This window comes from Anoplopoma fimbria, chromosome 18 (assembly GCF_027596085.1).
Source record: "Anoplopoma fimbria isolate UVic2021 breed Golden Eagle Sablefish chromosome 18, Afim_UVic_2022, whole genome shotgun sequence".
In the NCBI taxonomy this organism is placed as follows: Eukaryota; Metazoa; Chordata; class Actinopteri; order Perciformes; family Anoplopomatidae; genus Anoplopoma; species Anoplopoma fimbria.
The window spans coordinates 7,207,684-7,234,087 of NC_072466.1; the positions used below are offsets into that span (position 1 = coordinate 7,207,684).

General features: G+C 40.9%; 1 protein-coding gene across 1 annotated transcript in view; it reads right to left on the reverse strand.

The window, feature by feature from the left end:
* Nucleotides 1-25,404, reverse strand: part of itsn2a (intersectin 2a) — a 37,791-nt gene extending 12,387 nt beyond the window's left edge. Inside the window, exons 1-20 of the mRNA XM_054618250.1 lie at nucleotides 25,315-25,404; nucleotides 18,353-18,424; nucleotides 12,248-12,340; nucleotides 12,086-12,149; nucleotides 11,591-11,766; nucleotides 11,155-11,376; nucleotides 9,340-9,433; nucleotides 7,065-7,207; nucleotides 6,723-6,786; nucleotides 5,707-5,844; nucleotides 5,514-5,620; nucleotides 5,153-5,415; nucleotides 4,912-5,061; nucleotides 4,697-4,837; nucleotides 4,503-4,590; nucleotides 4,268-4,407; nucleotides 1,941-2,080; nucleotides 1,417-1,816; nucleotides 428-603; nucleotides 187-247 (exon numbers count right to left, since the gene is read on the reverse strand). Of these exons, the coding sequence (XP_054474225.1) occupies nucleotides 187-247; nucleotides 428-603; nucleotides 1,417-1,816; nucleotides 1,941-2,080; nucleotides 4,268-4,407; nucleotides 4,503-4,590; nucleotides 4,697-4,837; nucleotides 4,912-5,061; nucleotides 5,153-5,415; nucleotides 5,514-5,620; nucleotides 5,707-5,844; nucleotides 6,723-6,786; nucleotides 7,065-7,207; nucleotides 9,340-9,433; nucleotides 11,155-11,376; nucleotides 11,591-11,766; nucleotides 12,086-12,149; nucleotides 12,248-12,340; nucleotides 18,353-18,359 (2,667 nt within the window). The 5' untranslated portion in view covers nucleotides 18,360-18,424; nucleotides 25,315-25,404. The remainder of the gene's footprint in view (nucleotides 1-186; nucleotides 248-427; nucleotides 604-1,416; nucleotides 1,817-1,940; nucleotides 2,081-4,267; nucleotides 4,408-4,502; nucleotides 4,591-4,696; nucleotides 4,838-4,911; nucleotides 5,062-5,152; nucleotides 5,416-5,513; nucleotides 5,621-5,706; nucleotides 5,845-6,722; nucleotides 6,787-7,064; nucleotides 7,208-9,339; nucleotides 9,434-11,154; nucleotides 11,377-11,590; nucleotides 11,767-12,085; nucleotides 12,150-12,247; nucleotides 12,341-18,352; nucleotides 18,425-25,314) is intronic.
* Between the last annotated feature and the right edge of the window lie 1,000 nt (nucleotides 25,405-26,404).

A 26,404-nucleotide genomic window follows, 5' to 3' on the forward strand; every position in this document is an offset into this window, starting at 1 on the left:
CAGATAACTGGTATATTGCTCCTGGCTGCTCTATCCAGAAATAGAATACTTAATCTCTGAACAGACACAGCAACAAATGCAGGGTTTAAATTTACATCTGGAGTAGGTCACCAAAAAGTGTATCCGTCCATTAGGAGGGAGACCCAATTCACTGTGAGTTTAAAGTAAACATAAGTGGAGCTTTACCTGTGAAGCGTCTGATTGGACAGGAACAGTGCTGTCACATGCTACCTTCTTGTCTGGGACTCTGGGTAAAACAAGAGGGACAAACAATTAGGGAAGGAGCCAGCAGTAGAATAAAAAGCAACCCAAGAGAAGGGTAGTATGAATTTTAATGCCCAATGACTGTTATTAACTATTAGAACTGAACTGAAATATCACACAGACATTATCTTTGAGGCCGCCCCGTCCTGTTTCTTTCTGTCACCTTGTGTTAAGAGGTGGCGGCGGCGGACGGGATGATTTTCCCGGTGAAGAAGGGGCAGTAGTCTGGGTAGCAGATGGGGTTGGACATTTCTCTGCATAGCTCTGGGGGAACCAGCCCCTGTTTCCACGGTAACTACCGCAAAACCAGCCAGGCTCACCAACGGTCTGCTCATCCACCTGCATCATTAAAAAAAAAACAACACAGTTAAATCATCGGCAATCAGGCATAACAAGCTGATGATTATAAACACGCTGTTTCCCAGCTGCAGTCGTAGTTTGGGCCCATCAGGCACATTAACTAGTACAGAGCAATCCTACGTAAAGACATCCATCGCACCAAATGTCATTTTTACTTTGCACACCTGACAATGCATTTTTTTCACCCATTTCTGTCCTGCATCTTTTAATAACCAACACTCATCAAATATTGTATTACAAACAAATATTATAGTAAAACCTGACATCTCTAAGATAGCTACTACTGTAAGCTAAGTAGCTAAGCTAACAATTCAACAACTGCATTGATATCAGCTAACTAACTAATGCTCTTTTGTTATATAAACCGATAATGTTGCAACTAAAAATGAAACCTTTTGATAACAATTTATTTTTCACTCCTCTAAAGTCTGTCTGCTCGACTGACAAACCCAATATGCTGCAATAAAAATGATTCAAGTGAGATGAACGGAGTGAAAACTAATTATATACTATCTTATTTGATATAACAGATGTTGACAAACTGCAACATTTGCAGCTGAAAAAAAGTTAGAAATCGCTATATATATATATATGTTATAGCAATACTAAGCATATCGGAAAATGTTTTTAAATCTTAAAAAATTCAAAGATTAAAAAAAGAAGTTTGTATTGTGACATAAGCATCATGATAATATTGTATCGTGGGGCTTCTGGTGATTCCCACCTCTAATGGTAAATGTGTAAACATGTGATCCAAACATCTGTATTTTACAGTGTGAGTGTGTGTCCTACCTCGATAAGGCCATCTGCGTCTATACTCAGCTCATCTTTGTTTCGGGCAACAAACGAGTACAGAGCTCGATACGTGGTCAGCTTGGAGGGTCGCTGAGGCACCAACACCGGCTGTTGTCTTTCTTTCTCCGATTCCTCTTTCCTCCTCTGCTCCTCCTCCTTCTCCTCTTTACGCTTCCTTTCCTGCTCCTCCTCCCTCTTCCTCTTCTCCTTCTCCTCCTCCTCTCTCCGTCTCCTCTCCTCTTCCTGCGCTTTCTCCTGGGCCGCTTGGAGGCGAGCCTGTGCCTCTCTCTCCTCCTCCTCCCGTTGTCTGGCCCTCTGCTCCTCCAGGAGCCTCCTTTGACGGGCCTCCTCTTCCTCCTTCTCCCGCTCTCTCCTCTCTTGCTCTAGCTTTGCCTGTCTGTGGGAAGAACATATTTAAAGCCTGCCATGTCTCATTGGAAATGAAGGTCACCTAAAATACCTTGAGAAACAAAAGTGGATTGAAGTAGTGTACAGTTTGAGTAATTTGCAGTCACTCTCACCTGGCTGCCTCCTCTTCCTCCCTCCTCTTCCTCTCCATCTCCTCATCCCTGCGCCTCTGCAGCTCCCTCAGTTTCTCCTCTTTGACTCTGTGCAGGTCGTCCAGGACAGCCTGCTGCCTCACTTGCTTCTCCCTCAGCTCCTGAAGCAGCCACAGAAAGTACAATGCATTAGAGAGATATATATAAAGGACACAAGCGACAGCCAGATTAACGATGCAGAAAACAGCGTTATGGTCGGACACAAAACACGACACAGGTCGGTGCAAGCGTTCATTCTGCTGCAACCACAAACCAGCCAAAGTAGTGGATGCACAGGACTTTACATTACATTTGTACTAAATTTATAGAAAAATGTATAGAAATTTATAGAAATACAGTATGTAGTGGTTTATAATAAAAAAATACACCCGTTCGGTGCAATAGTACAAATACAATCATATCCAAACATGCAAAACTGATCAGAAGAGTCCACAAACTGGCAGCTATTCACAAACACATGCAGATGTATGTGTATGTGTACATGCTTAGTTCACTTCTTTTCCTTTTCTAACGCATAATTGTGCAGGTTAAGCATTCCATGTGTGTGCTTTACCCTCAGGTTGCATCCTGTTTACAAAAAAAACAAAGGCTATTACAAATCCCAACACAAAAAAGAAAAGAAAGGAATGGTACCAAACAGAGCTCCAATTAATAATGAGTCAAAAGACCAAAAAACAACAAGGATGAGTGAACAGATCGAACCATCACGGGGATGAAAAGGAGAGGAAGATTAAAGATTCTGGCTGGAGGGAAAACGAGAGGTGAGATGTAACACATAACTAATAAGGAGGAGGGGTGAAAAAGATTACACAGCGGGAGGTAGAGAGAGAGAGAGAGGGAGAGAGAGAGAGAGGAAAAGAAGGATAACCTTGATGAGAAAGAAGAGCTGGCTGAGGCAGGCCAGCAGAGACAGAAGTCCCCGCAGGACACAGTCATCCATATCCCCAAGCTATGAAAGAGACACAGTGTGATGATGGAGGGAAGGAAAGTGGGGAGAGAATAAAGGAGGGTAGTTAATCAAGATGAAAGGAGGAAAAGAGGTGAGTTGTAAAAGGATAAAAAAAAAGAAAAGGAAAGCAGAAAGAAAGAAAAGAAGCACCAGAAAGAAACATAATAAATTGAAAAACCATGGACGAGAAAATAGATGTCCATGTCGAGGGAAGCAGAGGGGAAAAAAAGACAGAGGAGAGAAAGAAAGGTGTTAAAAAGCTTTAAAAAGCAGTTAAGAAAAGAAAACAATAGAAGAGGCTAAAATAGAGAAAAACTGTTGATGCTGCAACTATTAGTATCAGATTGACAATATGCTGTAAGAGGATATGACATCATTCATCACAGGTATTGCATTTTCTAGGCTTTCTACCAGCAAGTGTGCACGTCTGAGTCAGTATGTGTGCAATAACGTTAGGTAACAAGGTTCTCTTTTCTTTCCTGAGGGGTGAAACTCAAAGACCAGCTGAACACCATTTCACAGCAGTGATTTCAGTCTGAAACTCCCTTTTTTGTTCTATTCCATTAAACCATTGCTGAAGGAGAAGGAAAATACATCTTCTGGTTCGTGATTTTGTCGTATTATTATGATTATACCCTTTATCTGGAATTATAAGTCAATATTTAAGTCATTTTAACCAAAAAAATGAGAGCCTCAAGAACCAATTCCATTTTCCCCCTTAAATGAATAGTTCTGGGAAACGTATTTGCTTTGTTGCAGAGAGTTAAGTGAAAGATTAACCACTTTCGTGTCTGTGCATTCATTTTGGAAGGAGCCATTTGATTAGCTTAGCTTAGCATGAATAATGGAAACGGGGGAATACAGCTAGTCTTTCACCGAAAGTAAAATAATAAATAAAAATAGGACATCTAAACTAAAACTCACTTATTAACAAGTCGTATCCTCTTTGATCAGTACACAAACAAACAAAGTATTATACATTTTTATTATAAAGACGAAGTCAAAACGTTGGCATACATTTTGTTGTTTGTTTAAACTCATTTTGACAAAATGTTTTGCATAATTCGTGTTGAATGTGAAGATTATACAACTCAAGCACGTTTTAACAGTCTTCTTCTTGATTTACCAAAGGATAAAACACAGCAGCACGGTCTGTAAAATGGCTATGTGTGGCTGTGAGTGACACCAAAGCTTTTCTAACATCTGTGGTCTGAACTACTCTGTAGAGGCCCGACCTGGCTCTTCCAGGGCTAGTTTGGGTTGAGGTGAACTCAAATATTGTGCTAAAAAGGTCATCACCAGCCTCCATACCCTGACCAAGTCTGAGCCCATCACTGACCTTAAGCTCCTTGTTGTACTGCTCCATCTGGGCCAGTTTGTCGGTGGTCTCCCTCTCCAGAGTGTCGAGCTGGTCCTTCAGCCTCCGGCACGTCCCTCCTTTCTCCGTCACACTCCCGGTCATCGAGGTCAGAGTCACCGCTACAAGGCAAAGGTCAAAAAGGTCAGAGGCATGGGTGAGAATTCGATGACCGATATGATTTCTGTGTTTTGTGTAACAGGCGTTTGTCACCCACAGGGGATTTTGTTGAGGTTGATGTTTCGCAGTTTTTCTGTCAGCCTCTGCTGTTCTGGGACCAGCAGGGAGAGCTTTGTCTGCCAGTCCTATAGTAAACACAGAGGCATACATACGATCAGAAAATGAAAAATAAATTCAGGGGAATAATTGAATAAATGTTTGACAGGGAGAAACTAAAAGCATTTCTTTAACCTCTAACTGAAGCTGCAATGTGTTGATCTCTATGATGCGCGAGTCCCTCTTCTGATTGACCAGGTCCACCTCGGCCTTCAGAGTCCGCCTCTTGCTCTGAGCGTCACGGAGTCGGTCTGAGATCTGCTTGTGCTTGTTACCCTGCGAGAACCAGACGATAGATTATCAGTGTGTTCCCATTTTTTTTAATAAGTGTTTGTTTCTGAATGTCTCACCACATCCTGCAGCTCCAACTCCAGACTCTTCTTTTTGGCCCTGAGTCTGGAGATCTCCTCCTGCTCCCCCTCTCTCATTTTGCCCAACTCCTCTCTCCTTCCATGCTCCCACTCCTCCCTCCGCTGGCGATCCATCTCCAGCTTCGCCGCCTGAAAAAGCACCAAGGAACATGGTATTCACCGGGCATGGATATCTAGATGTTTTGGCATCTCACATGCGAGGCTGATTTCTCCAGCTCACCTCCTTCCTCTCCAGCTCTCTCAGCCGCTCCTCCTCCCTCTGTCTCTCCATCTCTCTCTGCCTCTCCAAACGCCTCTCCTCCTCAAGCCTCCTGCGGTTTTCGTGCTCCCTCGCCTCCCTCTCCCTCCTCTCGTGAGCCTCCCTCTCCTCCCTGTCTCTCCTCTCCCTCTCCTTTCTCCGCTCTTCCTCCAGGGCCAGTCGACGTTTCTCCAGCTCGGCGCTGCCTCGAGCGAAGTTCTCCTTCAGCTTGTCCTCAAAGGACACTAAGGAGAGGACAAGACAGACAGCGAGGTATGATGTATAACAGAGGAAGACTAAAGACTCAAATTAAGACATAAACTGTGTGCAGGACATGTCATACCACTGCTATTGGTCTTTAGTGTAGGTTCTATCTCTGGTGTTTCTATTAAACAGGGAGTTATGTAGGGCCCCATTCCATTAACAAGCTCACTGGGTTTGATTCCTCCTCTGAAATGAAAAAAAAAGATAATAATGAATATGTAATAATGATTGAATTACATAATCCATTGAGTGTGTCAATCTGTGTGTGTTACCTGAGAGATGGAGGCACCAGGTCTTGAGGCAGCGTGAGGGGTAGAGGTCGGCCAGTTTTAGCCATGTCCACCAGGTGCATCGCCAGAATGAACTCATCAGCCTGCAGCTGACCATCCTTGTCCACATCTGCCAAGTTCCTATGTACGCACAACATAGTGTCTCACATTGTAAAGAAATAAATGAAATAAACTTTTGGGGTGAGAATATCATGCTTTTAAAGCAGCGTAATGGTTTTCTTTAGAGGCAGCGAGACAAGATTGACAAATTATCACCTTGTAAAGTTGAAATGGTGAACGCCTTACCAAACAGTTGCCTATCTATTCATCCAGCAGACAGAGAGCAACATTAATATTAATTTGCAGAAAAGTTATTCATAAGTCCTTCACTAACACTGAGTTAGTTTCCACCAAATCCTGAGGGAAATACTTTTTATTGCTACTTTTTAGATGCTAAATGCTTCACTATGTTTATCAGCTGGGCCCCAACAGACAACAGTCTGTTTGCCATTTGGTGCAGGGCAAGTAGTGTATGGTCGATTTATAAGAGCTTTTTTGCTGCTGTAATCCTGTAAATTTCCCCGTTCTGGGACTAATAAAGGATTATCTTATCTTATCTTTTTTGCTGAAAACAGCTGACGAGAGCATTGATAGCCAGCAGAATCGCTGTTTATTGTATGTATATCTGTACGTACTAAGAAGTATGATTTTGGATACATTTCCATGTTTGTTGTTTTTTTTGGTTAAATGATAAACTAACTGGCATTAAATCATATTCATGGAAGGGTTTTGTGCCCTAAATCATGGCATTCATTTCCACATCATTTTAAGAAGCAAAAATACAATTGTAATTTTGTAGCTTTGATTTAATAGCATTATCCATCTACATGTTCTGCCTATCTAGTGATCAATAGAAACTAATATGAACCTAATAAGGCACACCTGCTGGATGTCACACATGCACGCACACACGCACTCACACGCACTGGCACACGCACACACACACACATTATACTCACCAGATGGTGGCGAGCTGAGTCTGGGTCAGGTTGGATGCAATCAGCGCATTTCTAACCTGAGGTCCTGCAAAAGCAAAAATGACATCAGAAATAATAACACAGTGAATTCTCACACTGCCTGATGTGGACGTGTTTGCCTGTGTCTGACTGCCACGTTCTGTCAAGTGGGGCTAAGAGCAACCACAAGAGTTTGTGAGTGCATGTGTGTGAAGTGAAGCTGATGCAGAGTGTTCTCTGTCAAACTTTGAAAAGGCCACTCGTGAGCCAGCCAAGTGGTGCTGAGAACCTCCTGTTTATTTTGGCTGGAGTGTGTAAGCATGCGTGTGTGTGTGCCGGACCTACCAGACAAGTAGCCACTCATGAGCTTGTCCAGCGTGTTGAACTGCTGGCGGTACTTGAGTCTCGAACCCTGTGGGACGGCCCAATCACTTGCACCGGTCTTCGGAGAGTTACTGGCCAACGAGGTGGTGGAGGAAGAGTTTGAACTACGGACAGAGAGAGAAAAAAAGAAGCATGACTTTACGACACAATATAACCTAAAGGGAAATTACACAATAATATTATATGGTCAGCATTCCCATTATACTTTGTATTCAAGCCTCGACTTGAAACCACTAACTGCTCCGAGACTCCCTGGTGTTATCGCTCAGCTCTTAATTAGCTGTAGAGGAAGCAACCGACCACGTAGACAATGACTCTCTGAAACGAGACAGTGCTGTACTCTTGGGCCGCTCTGTTTTTATTATAATCAACGCCTCTGCAAGAATAGCAATGGGATAGGCTGGGTCGATGATGTTCATTTGAAAAGAATGTGCTTTTTTCAGTCATTATAGCTGGGTGGAAACTTGCAAACACTCCTCTGAAATAGAAGAAGGTTCAGTGAGACAATGGGAGATGCAGTGCGGGATCTTGCTTCCGCCTTAGGGATTTTTTTTTCAGTGTTTGTATATGAATATGTGTGTGTGTGCGTCCGTGTGTGACTTAGTGCCACCAAGTGGGTCAAAGTCCCTTAAACTAAAACTTGTTATGATTCTGGAAAAAAACAGGACAAAAAGATCCTTTTTGCAAACACTAGAAATGAGTTGTTGGACTTCTAGCCCACTTGCATTCAGGACGCCTCTCCTTTACGATACTGTACTGTATGTCTATGATTTTCTTTTTATTGTTCTAAGAGTTGCTATAAACCCATGGGACAAAAATAAAGTTTAAAAGGTTAAAGTGACGTGTATGGCTGCTCGATCAACCTGTACTGGTATTTGACTTCCCAACACTCCTGTTGCCCTTATTTATGCTTTTCTTAACACCTACACCTGAGGCCAGGACAAACACTGGGCCATTTAAAACAATACATTCAAAATGAAATCAGATACTACCTCCTACTCCTTTTCCCAAACCAAACACAACAGCATGAGAAGGATAAAGGATATGAGATACTGCTAATGTCTTTTTTAAGGGAATCTGGCTGTTACTGAAACTGCACAAAACCTCCCGGATTATGCTTTCTTCTTTGTTTACTCAGCATTACTTCCCACTACTGAAACTCAGCAGAGATAAAGTGTTTTGTGCAAAAACCCAACTGACAGTGGCTGACTGCCATGGATGTAGGACTGCAAACCTGATAATGTGCATGATGTTGTTACCATTTAATGTGATAGCCCCCACTGATGACAAGTTATTAGAACTTAAACAACAGTGTATATATCTCCTTAACTCTACTTTCTAACATGTTTTACAGACCTCATCTTACACACGAACACAATTTTTATTTTATTTTAACAAGACTAAGAGTCTACAGCCACGCTAGCAGCTCTATGAGCTAAATGCTGATACTAGCATGCTAACCAGCTCACGCTTTAGCAGGTATATCAATCATGCTCGCTATCTTAGTTTAGCTTGTTTGCATTAGCTTAGAGACTGGGACTTTCATAACTTTTGAAAGTATTAAGTCATAAAACCAAAGTATTGGACAAATTCAAACGTTGACATGATGGTGGTGCTAAAGGGAAATGCCAGGGGATCACAAGCCAGTAGGCTTCATCCTCTGGGAAACATGAATATCTGTAAAACACGTCATGGCAATCTAAACAGTAGTTGTTGAGCTAAAACATTAATGGGTTGGACCTGGTCTGGCTACTTAAAATAGATGGAAACTTCACAGTAACAGTGACCCCCTCCCGTAAGAATGCATTTTGCCTCTAATGTTTGTGACTCTAAACAAGCCCACTTCCTAATGTTGCCAACTAGAACATCTGATTTCAAAATGCCCTTCCTGCTCTCTCTGTTATCAACGGGTTTCATCTCGGCCTGCATTCTGATCCTTGTCTTTTCCCTGCAAAAACTCATTTTCTTTGTAATGGGCTGGTAATGTGGGACTCAGGCCAGTGTTTATAGCAGCCTCTCCCTTAAAATCACTGCATAATAAATGGTGCATCTTTAGAAATAGTCCCTACTCCCATAAATCCAACTTGGAAATTTAGTGCTTAATTCTAAATTTATGTTTCAGGAGGAACTTGATGTGCCGACAGAGGACATTCAAAATGAGCAAAATTCTCTTTAATGCTATTTTGGGGAGCTGACCGTGTTATCTTATCCAGTATGTATTTATTTACACTCTCACCTGCTGGATCCAAGATCAAGAAGAGAGTTTGCCTTCGACATGCTGGGTGACGGGGAAAACGCCATGGGAGAGGAAAATCCAGAGAGAGGGAGCGCTGCAAATAGAGTTGGAGGCAGTTGGTTAACAGTCAAATATCATTTTAGACAAACTTAAGTTAATATAAGAAAACAATCTGCTGAATGCTTTAGTACATGGATGTAAACACAAGTGTGCATGTGCTTTTTATATGCAAACATTCTCTGACATGCTATGTGCAGAGTGCAGCTGCCCTTGAACGTGTGTACATCTAATCTTATCTCCTCATACTTTACAGTCGCAGCACACACAGCTCCAGCAGCAAGGTTATTGACATCTGGTTAAGTAACAAACTGATCGTTGTTTTCTGCAACTGCGCGCCACGGAGGGCAAGACTCGCAAGCTGTGGCAGTGGCACTGCTATATTTTCAGCATTTTAGAGAGGAAGGATGAAGATCAAGGGAGCACCGAATAGAAGAGAAACGTCACGCTTATTAGATTATACATTTCACAGCCAAAAATGTATCTCGAACAGGGTGAGAATAAAGAGAGCAGCCAAAGGACAGAAAGAGGAGCTGAGAGAGACATAGTGAACAGACAGATAAAAGATAAATCCCCACCATAAAAAAAACGACTTAATGAGTATGTATAGATTAGATAGTCGCACCCACACCTGATGTCAATGTTTTACTCTGGTGACTTATCTCCTTGGTGGTAACAAGCAGCTGTTACTGCGTACTGCAAGATTCATACACATACCATAGGCTATGTTCAGATAATTCCATATTCCATTCAAGGCAGATATAGAAACCTCAGGGAATAGATAAGGTGCAGCCCTTTCATGTTGCATGTGTAATCCACACTACATTAACACTGCAGCATAAACGCACAAGACCTGAATACATAACTGACCCTGCGACACTAAACGTTACACACCAGGATTGGGTTGCAACAGCTATTCATAAATCCTTTACCAAGTTTGTGCATTAAATCCTTCCTAAGCTCTTAGTCACTACTAGTTTGAAACTAACTAGTAGTGACTCAATCAGGCTGTACCAAACTTAAAGGCACAGTGCGTAGAATGTGGTGGAATCTATTGGTGAAGAAAACATAGTTATGAACATTATATTCCATTTCTGCTGCTTCTTATTTTAGTTAAGGTTAGTTAACTGTTGCGTCACAACCTTTAAAACTGCAAGCGTGCAAAGAGGTTGGTAAAATGTTACTGCCAATCCTTAGCGAATTTAGGAGTGATTTGGTTTTATTGATATATGCATACATAGTGAAATTAGTGTGCTTCAGAGTTAGTAGTATTAATGTAGTTTTGAATGAGCTAAACGTAACCGACTAGCTATTTAGAAATATTAATGATGCGATTAGCATAGCATTTTGTAATTTAGATATATTGTGTTATTTATGTGAAAGAGAATTTAGCATCTTCACAGTTTACATCATAATTTAACAGCCTTTTGAATAAGTGCCACGTGAAATATGTCAACCTTATCTAATATTATTCCTTTTAACTCTTCATTCTAAACGGGTCATATGTTAGCTTGCTAACGTTAGCTTTAGCGGTTGGTTCAGTTAGCCATGTAGCAGTTAAAAAGCATTTAATCTCATTTTGTGACGTGTGTCAGTGAAATATTTCGGTTACTCTGAAAGATAATTCAACATCTTCAGCGTACATTCACTTTTTATAATCCCGGGTTAAATTTGTATGGATCGGTGCTAATCCACTAATCAATATCTAGCTGTAATGGTCCCGTGAGCAAATCAGAATGGTTCCACTGTAGAACCAACCTGAGTTGCTGGGGACAAGAGGAGGGGTGAGGAGGTTGATATTGCCGTTGGGGAGTCCAGGGTGTCCCAGGCAGTTGATGAGGGGCAGAGTCATTGGCGTTGGCACAAAGGTTTGGACGGAGTGCATGGAGTGGTTAGCTGGGATGGGTGTTAGGATGGGCATGGCTGACATAGCTGACATGGATGACAGACCAATTGACAGGTTTGGCATAGAACCCATTCCTGTAAGGAGGAAACACACACATGTAAACATGAACTCAGCAAGAAGACTGCTTCAAATACATAAGCATCCCATTTTGTAATACAACTCAAATGTACGAGTTATTTTCCAATGTGAAACTAAACTTTTAAAGACATACAGTTGTGAGAGAAGGAGTTAAGATGTCGTGGTTTTGAAATTGGATTGTGGCTGTTAAATCCACTGACAGATGTTTACCAAAACGTGCTGATGAAGGGATGGTTGAAGCAGAATTGCAGACGGGAGGTTGCTTCATGGTGATTGGCAGGACAGATGGCAAGTTCCGCCCCTGAAGTTTGAGCTTAATGAGCTTCATCGCGATGGAAAACTCCTGTCTGTCCATCTTCCCATCGCCCTCCATGTCAGCTAGGTTCCTACAGGAGAAGGAGAAAGAGAGAGCAGACTTACACTACGCTTTGTATAGCAAAGTGTGCATTCCTGGTCTTTTTTATTTTTTTTATTGAAACAGTATAAAGAGCGATGGTTACACAAGGCTCTGTTCTGATTACAATACACACACTCCCCCCTCTCACACATTCAGTTTACTAGGTGGGGCAGACTGTGAAGGAAGCGAATGCTCTACAGGAAATAAAAAAGCAGGCCAAGAGGACCAAACTAGCTCTGGCCAAAAACAAAGGTTGAACCTACTGACCTACTTGCTGTGGCTTAAACATGTGGTTCGGTGGTGCTTACCAGATCTCAGCCAGGACAGAAGGAGGCAGGCCAGATTGGAGGAAGAATTTCCTGGCTTGTTCTCCTGGAAACAGACAGAAATCACTGGAGTTAAGAGACAGACGGGCATTTGATACAGCTTAATGACTGACAACATTTCTGTTTGATGTGTCAACAGCCTACCTGAGACATAGCCGAGGACGGGGGCGAGGGTGTCAAACTGTTTGTCGTGTTTCCCCCTCTCCTCTGGAGTGATGGCCCACACACTGGCTCCGCCTTGAAAAAAAACAAGGGTTGGTCTTTGAAATCGCAATGAAACAGGATTTTGAGATGCCCCCTAAAGTTGGTCCAAATCTTGTTCAAACACAAACATCTTTAATATGCAATAACAGCGTAAAGAATCACTGAAAATTGTGTGCAGCAGTGGCGTCCCTGGAGCCTACTGGTTAAGATGGAATCTACATAACCGAAATGTCATCCCCCTCAGTCTCAGTGTCACTATGTTTCCTGCGATTTCAAATATTAAAAAGCAAAAATGCCTTAGGGAGAAAAAAGGTTTCATGAGGATATCTTAAAACAGAAATGTCAACCTCACAGTGGAGTGAGAAGAAAAGTCAGGGGACCAACAAAGTCAGCTGGTCTGATCCTCTGGAGACCATGAATGTTGGTGAAAAATGTCACTAGATAAAATACGATAAGATAAGATAAGATAAGATATGATAATCCTTTATTAGTCCCACAGCGCGGAAATGTGCAGGATTACAGCAGCAGAGAGGATAGTGCAAACAGGAGACATACGTAAAAAACAAGATCAAAACAAGTATTAAAAATGAGTAAATAAGTAATAAAACAGTAAAGAATATTAAATAAGTGAAAAGTTAAAAATCCACAATAACTAAAATATTATATAAACAGACAGATTAGTTATAGTATTGTACAGTGGATTGCATATATGGCATCGACTGGCATTGCCATCTAAAGTTCTACGCCTCTAGTATCACTAAAAAGTAATACAAGCGCTACAAAAACTCAAACATTAGCATCTCAATAGACTGTAACTCTACACAACGTCAACAGCTGTCCCTGGTACTGCTATATAAAAGGAACTTGAATACTAAATAATCCTGCTTTATAATAATGCAAGCTACATTATGGAGTCCCCAAACTTTCATAAAGATGACAGCACCATTTCTTATGAAGAAAAATATGTAGAAGAAATCTATTTTAAACCACCATGTGTGGGCTGCGTTTCATTCGTCAACACACACAAATGCAGCAACACACTGAAAGTCCCCAAAGCAGATATTCTAATACCAAATTCAGTTTACAGTGTCTTTTTTAACTTCACCATCCAAAAAGTCGGCATCATTTCCATCCCAAATGAGATCTCCCCCTCAGATGAAACCACTCACCACCAACTCCCGACGATGATTAATGTGTAAAAATGTCCAGTCAGCTTTTTTTCTTTACTCTACTCCACTCATGCATTTCTCAAGGTAAGTTCAGGGTTGTCCATGAATTAAATATTTAGTCGAATGTGCTGTGCAAGGGGTCTGAAACTTAATTATTACTCAATTTCCTAAGACGTCTTTAATAGAGGGGGGTGAGAGATTATCATCAGAGCTGATAATCAATTAATCATAAGGGAATCCGGGGAAATTAATCAAATCATAACACCATCAGGGTATACTCAAAGCCTTTTCCTTCGTTTCGTTCTTGTAACTTGAGAGCTCTGAAGACATTTTTAATTAAATGAGTGACTGTATGGACATTGTGCACAGATGGATCTCTCCATATGGTAGAAATTGAAGGATAGATATGCAGATAATGAGACAATGACAGATAATGAACCGCGACAACGAATATATAGAAGTAGAGTGATGCACAGTGGAGTGATGGGACTAGTTAATCGACTGTTACCTAAATTCAGACATTAGAAACAGATGGTCTCATGTAAGAAATGCTTCAGCTGTAAAGTGGATAGCTGCATTGTTACAGATGGAAAACAACTGGGTGGAAAAAGAGAACAAACTTCCTCAAACAGCTCTTCTGTAGCTCAGTTCCTAAACAGCTCGACAGTAACAGACGGGCCTCGCTGATGCCAGTGGCTGTAACCATAGCGATCACAGCGGTACAAACCTCAAACAAAATATTTTACACAGATTTCAGCGAGTTTTGTGTGAAATAAAATAATAATAATTCACGTCCTATTATTGTGAGTGCATCATTGAAGAACTGCAATAATTAATTGATCATTTGTCAACTTTGAGTAATTTTTTTTTTTTAGAGGAAAAGAAAAAATCTCTGATTCCAGTTTCTTAAATGTGAATATTTTCTGGTTTCTTTACTCCTCTGTGTATGTTAACTTAATATCTATGAGTTGTGGACAAAACAGACATTAAAAGACGTCATCATGGGCTTTGGAAAACAATGATCTACATTTTTCATAATTTCATGAATGAATATTATAGACAAAACTAATTGAGAAAAATAATTTACTAACTAATTGAAAATGAAAACAATCATTGGTTTAAAGCTTGTCTTGATATGATGAAAAGTCTCTATTTGAAAAAGAAAACTAAAATAACTTGCTGAATTCAACCCCAAGCAAAAAAAAAGTATAAATCTAATTGGAGGCCATGATTTACATACTTGATTGTCATAACAACTCATAATATATATTTGCATTTCCAAATATCATCATCAGAGTGTCTTTCCATCAATGTTTAAAAAACTGAGAATGAAAGGAAAGAAAAGATTAAACATTTTGTCACAGAATCTGGGTCAAAAGTATAAAAATATAAACTTTAAATTTACTGAATCTAAAGACGTTATTTGGCCTTTGGACAATTTTTTGTTATCTAATCTATGAATTATTCATAACATTCATCATGCGATTGCTTTTAATGATTTTTTATGATAATGCCATATTCCCTCTTGATAAGTAGTGTCAACAACAGTGTGCTTGGGATCCTCATAAATCCACTCTTCTGATTTATCTTAGCGTCACACACTGTCGCACACAGGAAATTCTCTCTAAACTTTTCATTTCAACATGAACAACAATACCACTATCAGGGGAGGGTATCTCTGGTAGATGCAAAAGTATTCATAAAGTAGGAATGAAGTCTGCAAAATATAGTTGTAATACTGTAGCTGTAATATTGTTTTTGGCAAATACAAATCTTTGTGTCATTATGTGTGAATGTCTTTAGAGACCTGTTATCTGGAGTCTAATTTATTCACCAGCTTCAGGAAATGCCACCCTGCCCATGATGGAACTTCCTCCCCTTTGGTTAACCCAAACACCCCACTGCCTACTGTTGACACACACACACACACACACACACACACACACACACACACACACACACACACACACACACACACACACACACACACACACACACACACACACACACACACACACACACACACACACACACACACACACACACACACACACACACCTCTGAGGAAAGACACAAAGTTACAGCAGAGCAGATTGCAATGTGAAACTACAGAGTAAAGGGAGGAAGATTCTGACTGCCTTGAACTGGTCTCAGTATCTGACCCCACTCACTCTTTTCCAAATCACCACGGTAACACCTGTTCAGGTACATACTTTTCCCCTCCAACGAGGCGGACTTTGGCAATGCCCGACCTAGATTTGGCACCGTCAGCAAAAATTGCAGCCACGGAAAAAGGCGAAAGTAATTAATCTCTGACAGAGATGTGAGTATTTTCCACGTTGTCTCGTTGGCTTTGACAGACCTCATTTAGACGCTATTGTAAGTGAAAAAAAAAAAGGGAGGGGGATATTTAGCACAGTGCCGCTGGGACACGTAGCTAGCATGGCCACATCCACAGGCCTGTCGGTCCATTCAGCATGTGTGTATCGGCTCCGTGAATAAGTGGGGCATCGCAAAGCTCCTCACACAGCAATCCTCAGGGGTCTTGACACTTGTGCTGGAACACAAGACCACTCAATGTGCGACCAGATAACACGTTGCCAAATTTTGGAATATGTAGCCTATAAGAGCTGATTATAATTCGTTTTTTTTTTGGCTATTTAGTCTGTTTTTTTAAAGACATGAACAAAAGGACTGCCCTTTCCATCCATTATCTATAACCGCTGATATTGAGCAAAGGCGGGCTACACCCTGGTTAGGTCTCCAGACAATTGCAGGGCTGACATATATATAGACAGAAAACCACTCACGCTCACATCCACACCTACGGACACATTTTTTAGAGATATCAATTAACCTATGCTGCATGTCTTTGGACTGTGGGAGGAAGCCGGAGAACCCGGAGAGAACCCACGCTTGACAAAGGGAGAACATGCAAACTCCACACAGAGGGCCCGTCTAGCCTGGGAATTGAACCCGGGCCCCTCTTGCTGTGATGCAACAGTGCTAGCCACCACACCATGCTGACAATTTTGGGAAATTTTCTCTATTGGGTAACCTTGGTGACATTTTGGTAAAGACACATATTTGCTTTCTTGCCAAAAGTTGGATTAGAAGGTCGATACCACTCCAAATATGAAACTGGAGCCAGGTGATGATTAGCTAAGCTTAGCATAAAGACTGAAAACAGGAGGAAAAAACTAGCCAAAGGCCTACCAGCAGCTCTTAAGCTCACTATTCAACATGTGATATCTCGTCTGTTTAGTCATTTAAAAAAAGAAAAAAGAAGTGTGCTGTAAACCAGCATTCTTATCTTGTCCCTCTGCTATTCCTTCCCTGGGTTTCTGTTAGCATTGTGACAAGCTGTCACTGTGAATCCATCCGGATATACACTGTCAAGATTCGCCACCTGGACTGTAATACGGAGAGGAACAGCTTCCTGCACAGAAGACAAACTCTCACCGAATACACAACAGCCGGTCAGCAAATATTGAGACAATCTAGCTCACAGTCGATCTACAGAAAACAAACAAAAATATATATATATATAAACACCGGCAGTACGTCTGTGCAGAAATTAAACCAACTGTACCACAGATCCTCTCCTCAGCATCTGCCACACAAAGAGTCCTCTGCTTGTGAGGTTTAACTTCCCTTTGTCAGCCTGTGTGCTGTTGTCTAGGTGCTCTGCGGTTCCTCAGGAGACGCTGGAGTCAAACCTCAAGACACCCATCGCCGGCCGGGCCTCCTGGGGGAAACCATATCGCTGCTTCCATAACTATTTACATATCGAACGCTTCACCTGTGGAGGACAGGTTCCACGATTCAGATCGCTACGGTGGATCAGCAGTCTCTGCACGCTGCAGCATTTCAGCAGAAACTGTTGCACACCGCGTCCACCTGTTTTGGGAAATCGACTTACTGATGACTCTACAATTGGCTCGTTTCAGATTCGGCTTGTTCATAAGTGTGCAATAAACTCCTCACATAGCGAGGCTGTGAGTCTGAATTGCTCTCCCCCAGTGTTAATCTACTGGATGGGGTTGAGGCAGAGAGTGTAGTTGTAGGGGGTTGGCACTTTGGTAAAAATGCAGAATTAGTCATGTGGACATGATGCATCCGACACACACACAAACACAAACACACACACAGACACTTCCTCTGAGGCATTTCCCATAGAGGCCCTTAAGGAGCAGCGACTACTGTTCTATGATCAAAGGCTGTGAAACAAGAGGATTAACACACATACACACATATACACACACACACTTTTGTGCAATTCTGTCCACACCAAGGACAAAAGCGATGCATCACATTCAAGACCGAGCACAACAGAAACAGAGGCACAAGAATAGCTCATGTTTCGCATAAAATTAATTCAAAAATAATTATCTAATTTTCCTTCAAGCCCTTTTTGCTGAGGAGGTTTATACGACAAAGAATCGCCTTTAATTTATGGCGCAAAATGTCACGGCAATCAAAAGACGGGTTAAGTTCAAGTCTGATCTTTCAGCACCTTTACTCCATCACCAGATCAATATCCTATTAACACGATCTCAGGGTCCGCTTTACATCTCACAGTAGAGAGGAGCAGTCATGCAAACATCAAAACATCACCACGGACTGAAACAAACGCATCTTCCATGCTCGACAGGAAGATGACCGGAGAGAAAGATTAAAGTTTAAAGAAGAGTCACGACACAACTGCTGCTTATTGGTCAGCTCTGTCTCTCCATTTCTGCTTTTATAAAAATATATTTTCTGTTAAAGATTAAAAAAAGTCTGTTAAATTCTAACCCCCCCCGACCTTTCGCCACAAAGTGCACATTTGCCTCCCGCAGAAGAACATAGCATGAGCAAGACAGAGTGTTCTTACCATTCATGGCTGCAGGTGGAGAGCACGGGCAGAGAGGTGAGTCCTCCACTCAGCTGGCTAGCTCTCAGACATCTGCAGAGAAAGAGAGAGGGAGAAAGATGTGAGTGTGTGTGTGTGTGTGTGTGTGTGTGTGTGTGTGTGTGTGTGTGTGTGTGTGTGTGTGTGTGTGTGTGTGTGTGTGTCACGGAGCAGCAGGCTTAAGTGAGGAACGCAAGCAGGCGTGTGTGAGTAAAAAGGAGAATATAAATGATATTAATGCGGGCAAGAGGAAGAAGAATTTTAAAATGTCATCACCCGGTTAACAATGCAGGGAAGGCACGGTGTGAGCGGCTAACACCGAGAGGGATGACAGAGCGAGGGAGGGACAGAGGAGGGGAAATAAAGAGAGAGAGGAGGAGGGGGGGGGACAAAATGACAGAGGGAGAGGGAGGATGAGGGGAAAAGAAGGGAGACAATGCCACCGGGGAGAAGTGAAGGCAAGAGGAGGACAGACAGTTGAGGGATACAGAGGAGGAAGAAGGAAGAGCGATGGTGGTCTGAGAACGGAGGGAGAGTCTACGTTTGTCTGCTCTCTACGATCACAGATGGCGTTTATTTTGCAAATCTAAGAGTATCTTTATTTCTCCGGTGTTTTTAGTGGTTTTTCTGTGATTTCCACTGAATCACGGTTTGGCACTTATTGAGAATATTTATTTGAAAATAAGGATAAATATTTGTCTTTGACAGGAATTTAAATATTTGCCTTTTTACAGATATAAATATTTGTCTTATTTGGAATGACACCTGCATTATTGGAAGTAAAATAATTTATTTAAATAGGAATATGAACATTTCCTCTTTTAGTAGTATAAACATTTAAATTATTAGGAATGTATGTTTTTTCCCTGTCGGGAAAACAAACACTGGTTTTATTAAGAATATAAATATTTGTCTTATTTGGAATATTAATATTTTGGTTTTTTTTTTAGCAGGGATGTCAATATTTGTCTTATAGGGAATAAAACCTGCATTACTGGAAGTATAAGCATATCTTTAATTAGGAACATGAACATTTCCTCCTTTACATTACATTACATTACAGTCATTTAGCAGACGCTTTTAGTAGTAAAAACATTTACATTATTAGGAATCTATGTTTTTTCAAGTATTAATATTTGTCTTTTGTGGAGCTACATATTTGTCCTAATAGGAGTATCTATATAGAAACCTCCCATCAAGGCCATTTCTGATTAAATTGAATGATACCATTCATGAATTCCCACATGTCACTGCACTGCACACACTAGAAACTAAATAAAGAGCTATGGATGTATTGAGTGCAGTTTGCATCCACTGTTGTTGTCAGTGGGCGACACTGAGCCTGGCCCACCTGATGAGATATTCCTCTGTGGGAACTCTGGCAGAGTCCCAGGAGGTAGAGGGGACAGATGAGCCCATGCAGGTAATGCTCTTAAATTGGAAAATGAGCCCTGTGTGTACGGTCTTTCATTTTTTTAGCATTACTGCGAGCCCTGCCACATAAAAATACTCTGCAGGTGGAGTTCCATGTCTAGTCTATTGTTCCTCTTGCCGTTTATTCTATTCCTCGGCTATGCCGTTGTTGCTGGATCATTTTTCAATCCAATTACTCCAGCAATTCACTCCCCATGTTCTTGATCATTTGTGTTTCCTACGTCTTCAAATTGAAAATACGCACTTCTTTAAAGAGGTTGTTCTCCTCCTTTTTCACCCCTAAATGAGTTTCCCATTTCTGCAGTTTTTCATTCCATTATTCGAGCAACTCCTTCAATCCTGTTCGGCAGATTCTATTAGTCCTTCCGCTCAGACCTAACCCTTAATTTCCTCTCGTTTCATCCATCTATCTACTAGCCTTTAGCTAAGGAGCAAGCTTTCCCCTCAGCTGTGATTCCTGTCAGGTCGAAGCAATCGCCTCTCTGCTTCCACCAAATCATTCCTCCACCCTTTGTTTTTTTTTTTTTTTTACTTCACTTCACTCTCTTTTTCATTTCTGCTCTGCTACTTCTTAATCACGTCTCACTCGAACGTGCATCCCCTCTCATATGACTCCCACCGAATTTCTTTCATCCCTTCCTCTCCTTCTGCTCTTGTTACACTATTGCTCCATCATTGGCTTCCCTCTTTGCGTGTGAATTTCTGGAGGGGGAGCTGAGGTTGTTGTAGTATAAATCATTCTCTGCACATGCCGACACTGCCAATTACTTAAGAGCAATGGACTGTGGTGAATGCCTCCGTATACAATTGAATATGAGCGCTAGTGCATGTGCGCAAGCTCGCACAGAATGTGACAAATAAACAACACAACACACACGCACACACACACACACACACACACACACACACACACAACACACACACACACACACACACACACACACACACACACACACGCACACGTGCACAGGCAAACAATACTGGCATTGCAAGTACAAAAAACATAAATCCTTCCAGGGAAATACAAACTAAATAGTTACTCTCAGAAAATCTTGGTAATCATAATAAAGTAACACTTAACGCTAACTGTCCTTAGCCATATTAATTTGTCACTGCATTATGAACTGGCATTTTAGACACAGTATTTACCCATAGTTGTTAGAAACAACTAAACTAGATAGCATTACTGGCTAGTTTCAAACCAGATAGCATTACTGGCTAGTTTCAAACCAGCTAGCATTACTTGCTAGTTTCAAACCAGCTAGCATTACTAGCTAGTTTCAAACTAGCTAATGCGCAGCCCCAATCAAAGTTATTATCAGGAGGTCTCGTCATAGAACGTATACATTTTCCAAGTTCACATTCTTATTCAAAATAATTGTATCAAGTGTCAGGTCAGATGTGTAGACTTTATTCTATATTTTCTCTAACTATTCAATTTGAAATTAGCTAGTTACACTGCAAGCCTACTTGAAGTTATTATCGCAAAGTCATGTTGAGATACGCTGTTATTTTTGTGAAATATATAAAAAAAATCTTCCTAGTTCACATTATTATTCAACACAAATGTATCAAGTGTCAGGTTAGATTTGTTGACTATATTCTACATTGTCTCTTTTAGTCTTCACTCTAAACAGGTGGTGTGTTAATAATCTTTGCTTCGTCAGTTAGTTCAGGCCAACCCAGAGGTTAGCATAGCCAATGGATTTTTCAATTAGATTTTGGATTATTGCAGAAAATAATCTCTCTGCTAAACACAAGTTTATGACACTTACACGTTTTATTCAGCAAGATAATATTCACAAATGAACACGACTGACATGAGTTTTGAAGCGTGAATGCGCTCGTCAGAAGTAAACTCACTACACTACACTACTCATTTAGCCACTTGTTATCAACCGCCTTTTTTAAGACAGGTCAGCGCTAAAAATTCACATTAGAGCTATTTAGTGACACTTCTTATATCGCAAAACAAGACATATAAATCTCTTAACTTCGTGTTATCCATAGACCTTATTACGGGGCGTCTAAACAAAAACCCTTTAAAAAAACATCGATTTAGAGACTAGGGAACCACAAGTGCAGGTTTTAGGACTCATTCCTGCAGCACTCTATATGCAACGGTTACACCCGGCAGTCTTTGTGTTAAGTGTTATTAAAAACTAATGCTTATGTGAAAATAGTTTTTGTGTAGTGTTTACATTTTGTGATTTGGTAAATCTCCACTTAGTTTACACTTTTTCTTTTACAACAAGGCTAATAATGTCTTCATCCTGAGACAGAATTTTTCACCCACAATAACTCCCATAAAGAAATAATTCTAGGGGGCTAAAATGAAGCTGTGTTACCATAGTAACTCACTGTGTGTTATGTATTTAAGGTTCACAGTGTTTCAACTGACAGGAGGCAAAGAAGATACTACCAGAGTACTCATTATTAGGTCAACTTAATTTATAAAACTACATAACACAAAAGCACTCCCTTAATAGGCCCCTAAGCTCTGTGGGTGTATTTCTGTGTAAATACTGTATGTTTGCGCCTTAAACTCGTTTACGTAAACACTTTGTATGAGGGTATTTAGCACACTCTCATCTGCCCTCATACACAAACACTTTTGTACCCTGAGGTGCGTGTGGTTTAAAACCCAAGATGTTATCCATCGGCTATTGGTCACATTAGAGAGCCTTCTCTGTTCAAACAGGACACATCCTGGATTCACACAACACAGAATCAACACGAGGCGGAGAGGACACGCTCTACATCAACACTGACAGCACCTTCAGAGGCTCACAACTCAATGTTTCCATCAATTTGCCTGTCATCCCGAAAGACCCACGAGCAAACAGAAATGTATTCATCTTTTAAAATGTGATTCACCTTTTAGCTCAGCACGAGTTGATGTGACTAATGTTATGTTGTCATATTGGTGGAATGTTGTCTCACATTGCTGATTAAAATGCTGCTAAATGCCATTTCCTGGCAAAAGGTCTGTTCAAAAGTGGAAAAACAAACTTATTACTGTGTTAATTGACATTTTCTTTTCCTGAAGGGTAGAAGGATATACAGCAACAACATTTATTAAATATGTTTCCATTTCAAAAGAGTGACATAAAGGCTAAAAAGCATCTCAACCATGGTTTCATTTAAAAAATAAGTCTTGACCAAAGGCCCACTGACTTTTTCTGGAGCTTTCAACCTGTTTCAACCTGACTAACAGGAGCCTCAATAAGTCCTGGGCACACTGCATGACAAATGGTGAGTTAATATTGCAGAACAGCTTGTAAAATAATCTCTGTGTCTGATTTTATGATCTTTTGTTATGTAGAAAGGCTGCAGCATAGGCAGTAACAGGAGACCTTGAAGGTGACAAGGAACATACACAATGCATTTTGGAAGGGGGGGGTGACCAATCGGGATCTGCTCCAAAATGCCTGCCCTGTGGCCTCCTAACAGGTTAATCTGGCATCTGAGCTATATTCATGACATATAAAAAAACAAATATTGGGTTAAAATTGCTATGTCAACATCAAACACACTACATCAAATATAATCCTAAAGGTCAACAATGAACTTTCACTTTCATGGTTTCACTTGCTCTAATGGGGATAACAATAAGGCTGAAAATAGTGTCATTTTTATGTAGGTACACGTCAAAAGCTAAAGCCCAGAAATCCTCCTCCCTCCAGCATTGATGGTATATTGATGTTCAAAAATAGCACTTTAAAAGTTTCTGATTTGGGGAAATAGCGTGAGTCAACTTTAAAAAGGGCCAGCGTTTTTTGCTAAACCCCACTGCACTGAAGGTAGAAAATGAATCAAAGAACCTTTGACTCTGCCCTGCATGCTGATTGACACCTGTGTGCGGCGCACTGGTCTGCTTCGGATGTGCGTATCAATGCGTCGGCCTGTGTGCACCAGTGTGTCCGACACACACTCCCCAAACAGAGGGGGACCCTGTTCTAGCAGACACAGCCCAGGAAGCTTTGCTGAGCCTGGGGAAGAAAGAGGCCTGTGTGTGTGTGTGTGTGTGTGTGTGTGTGCTAGTATTTTCTGCCTGTTCACAAGAGCACGGAAACACACAAAGACATCCACACACCTTCCTCTTTCTGTGCTGCAGGTGAAGAATCGGAGGAGCAGAAGAAATTCGTCTTATATTTATTATCCCTTTGATACATTTGTGGGTCAGCTTAAGCAATGATCCACCAAAGCCACCTTTTACTTCCTTTACACTCACAACACTTCAAACACACACTCAGGTTCTTACCTTTGGCACAAGAGCTCTTCTCTTGATTTAAAGTATAATGCCAAACATTCTTCAATAAAGCGATCAGATTCTCGCTACTTGGATCCTGAAATTCCACATTTAAGCTCCATCTTTCAATACAACAACGACTGTATATGCAGTGCTTCGTTTCTTGGCAGGTGGATGTGCAACAGTCCCTGCTGGGAAGAGGCCAGATGTTATTGGGAAGTGCGCTTCAGGTGGACTTTGCCACTTCAGCAAAGAAAGGCCTACTCTTTCCTATTTTCACTGAGAGCAGCACATCACACACACAAAAAAAAAACGTACGCACAAGTAGCAATCTCTATAATTAGTCTTTTGCTGCAGTGAGTGAACACAAGCGCGGATGAACTGCTAAAAACCTGCCTTAAAGACGAATGTAAAAAAACTGCAGTGACGTTAAAACAATCTAAACATCTGATAACATCTCTCCATGTCAAATGCTGCAGAGACGCACAGACACTCACTCCTCTATGGGGAGCTTCATAGAGGAGCTGGTGATCCCCCCCCCCCAAGATAAAGGCGGCCTTGTTATTATTTAGGCTGGATTTTATGGACACTGAATATTTAGGGAGCAGTGTGTCATTTCCAGTGAACACACCTTCTCTGTGAATGGTAACTTCACTTCAGTGAAGAAAAAAAAAAGAATATGTGAATAACCTCTGGTTAGCTATTTTTCCTGACATAAAACAATAAAGCCATTGCACATTGTCCATTGCATATTTGTGCAAAGTAATATGCTGTATGGATTAATAAATATATAAAGAAAACAGATATTCTGTCACTGACACTCTTAACATAGAGGCAATTTGACAGCTCTTATTTTGGTGGTTTAAAAAGAGATGCATCTTTAAATGTTATTTAACCTATCTGATTTATATTTACATGTGATAAAGCCCATCTATTCAAGCATATTCTGGCATAATAGTAGTCACTGACTGAGTTCTTAATCTAACACGCAGACAAAAGGCTATCACTCATGGTTTAGTGACAGTTGTCAGGAATTCACATTTTTCAGGGTAGACAAAAAAAATGTATCACCTCAATGCCACATTGTAAAGACGCTGCACACATTAGGGATTATTAAAGCAGGATATCTCCAATCACCTTCCATGAAAAGGTTAAAGAAAATAAAAGAAAAGAAAAGGACAACAGCCATAGCCTCCAGAGTGTGTCACAGTTGTCCTGTCTGGATAAAAAAGCATTTCAATGATTTCTTGTCATTTACCTGTTGCGGTTGACCTGCGGTGGGGATCCGACATCCAGGCAGGGAAATGTAGCTACTGAAGAGGGAGGAACCGACCCAGCAGCCGCGGTGGGTGTGGACTGGAAATGGGCGTCTCCAGAGAGTCAAGTCACACACATTTACCTATTGGATTTCCTGTAGTGGCTTTCACAATAAAACTCCTTGATGCCTAACTGAATTAAAGTTACCCCCCCCCCATCCTCTTTAACAACAAAAACACTCCAACTACATCTTCATAACATATACAAATTCAGTTATTCACGCATACTATTCTGCACTTAATGCTTCTCTGTTTTGCAATGTGTTCCAGTGAGTCAAAGTCATCATCTGTTTACTCCTGAAAGACATTTTAACAAAAGCATTTTATTTATTATTGTTTATGTTGGATCGCTGAAGAGATTAGCAAATTGTTTCATTCTGTCATGTTTATCTTGCCTAGAGCATTTGAGATGTTTCTTAACATCCTACCTCCCCTGCATTGAGTTTCAATGCATGTGATGCACTCAGTTTAATATATATACAGTACCAGTTTGGACACACCTTCTCATTCAATGGTTTTTCTTTATTTTTATTTTTTTCTACATTGTAGATTAATATTGAAGACATCCAAACTATGAAGGAACACATATGGAATTATGTGGTAAACAAACAAATGCTCAACAAACCAGAATATGTTTTATATTTTACATTCTTCAAAGTAGTTGAATGAGAAGGTGTGTCCAAACTTTTGACTGGTGCTGTATTTAACTTTGCTTTTTAATAAAGTTATTGATAAACCTCTGTAGATTGCTTCTACAACATGAATGTTAAATTCATTCAGTCTCAGCTCAGCAGGTCGCGAGGTTAAGTAGGTTTTTATGTCGGACTGTCCACTTTGAGAATCCCCTTTCACTGATATTGTTAGGCACTTTAAGACTTTTACTTTGAAGGGACAACCACTTGCCGTCCGTACTCTGGCTGTTAAATGATGATTTGACAGGCCAGTTAGACTGGTCAAAGACAGGTTACTGTTAAACCACTGTGTTTCATTCACACTGATTACTTTCACTAATTACACGAACATGTATACCTT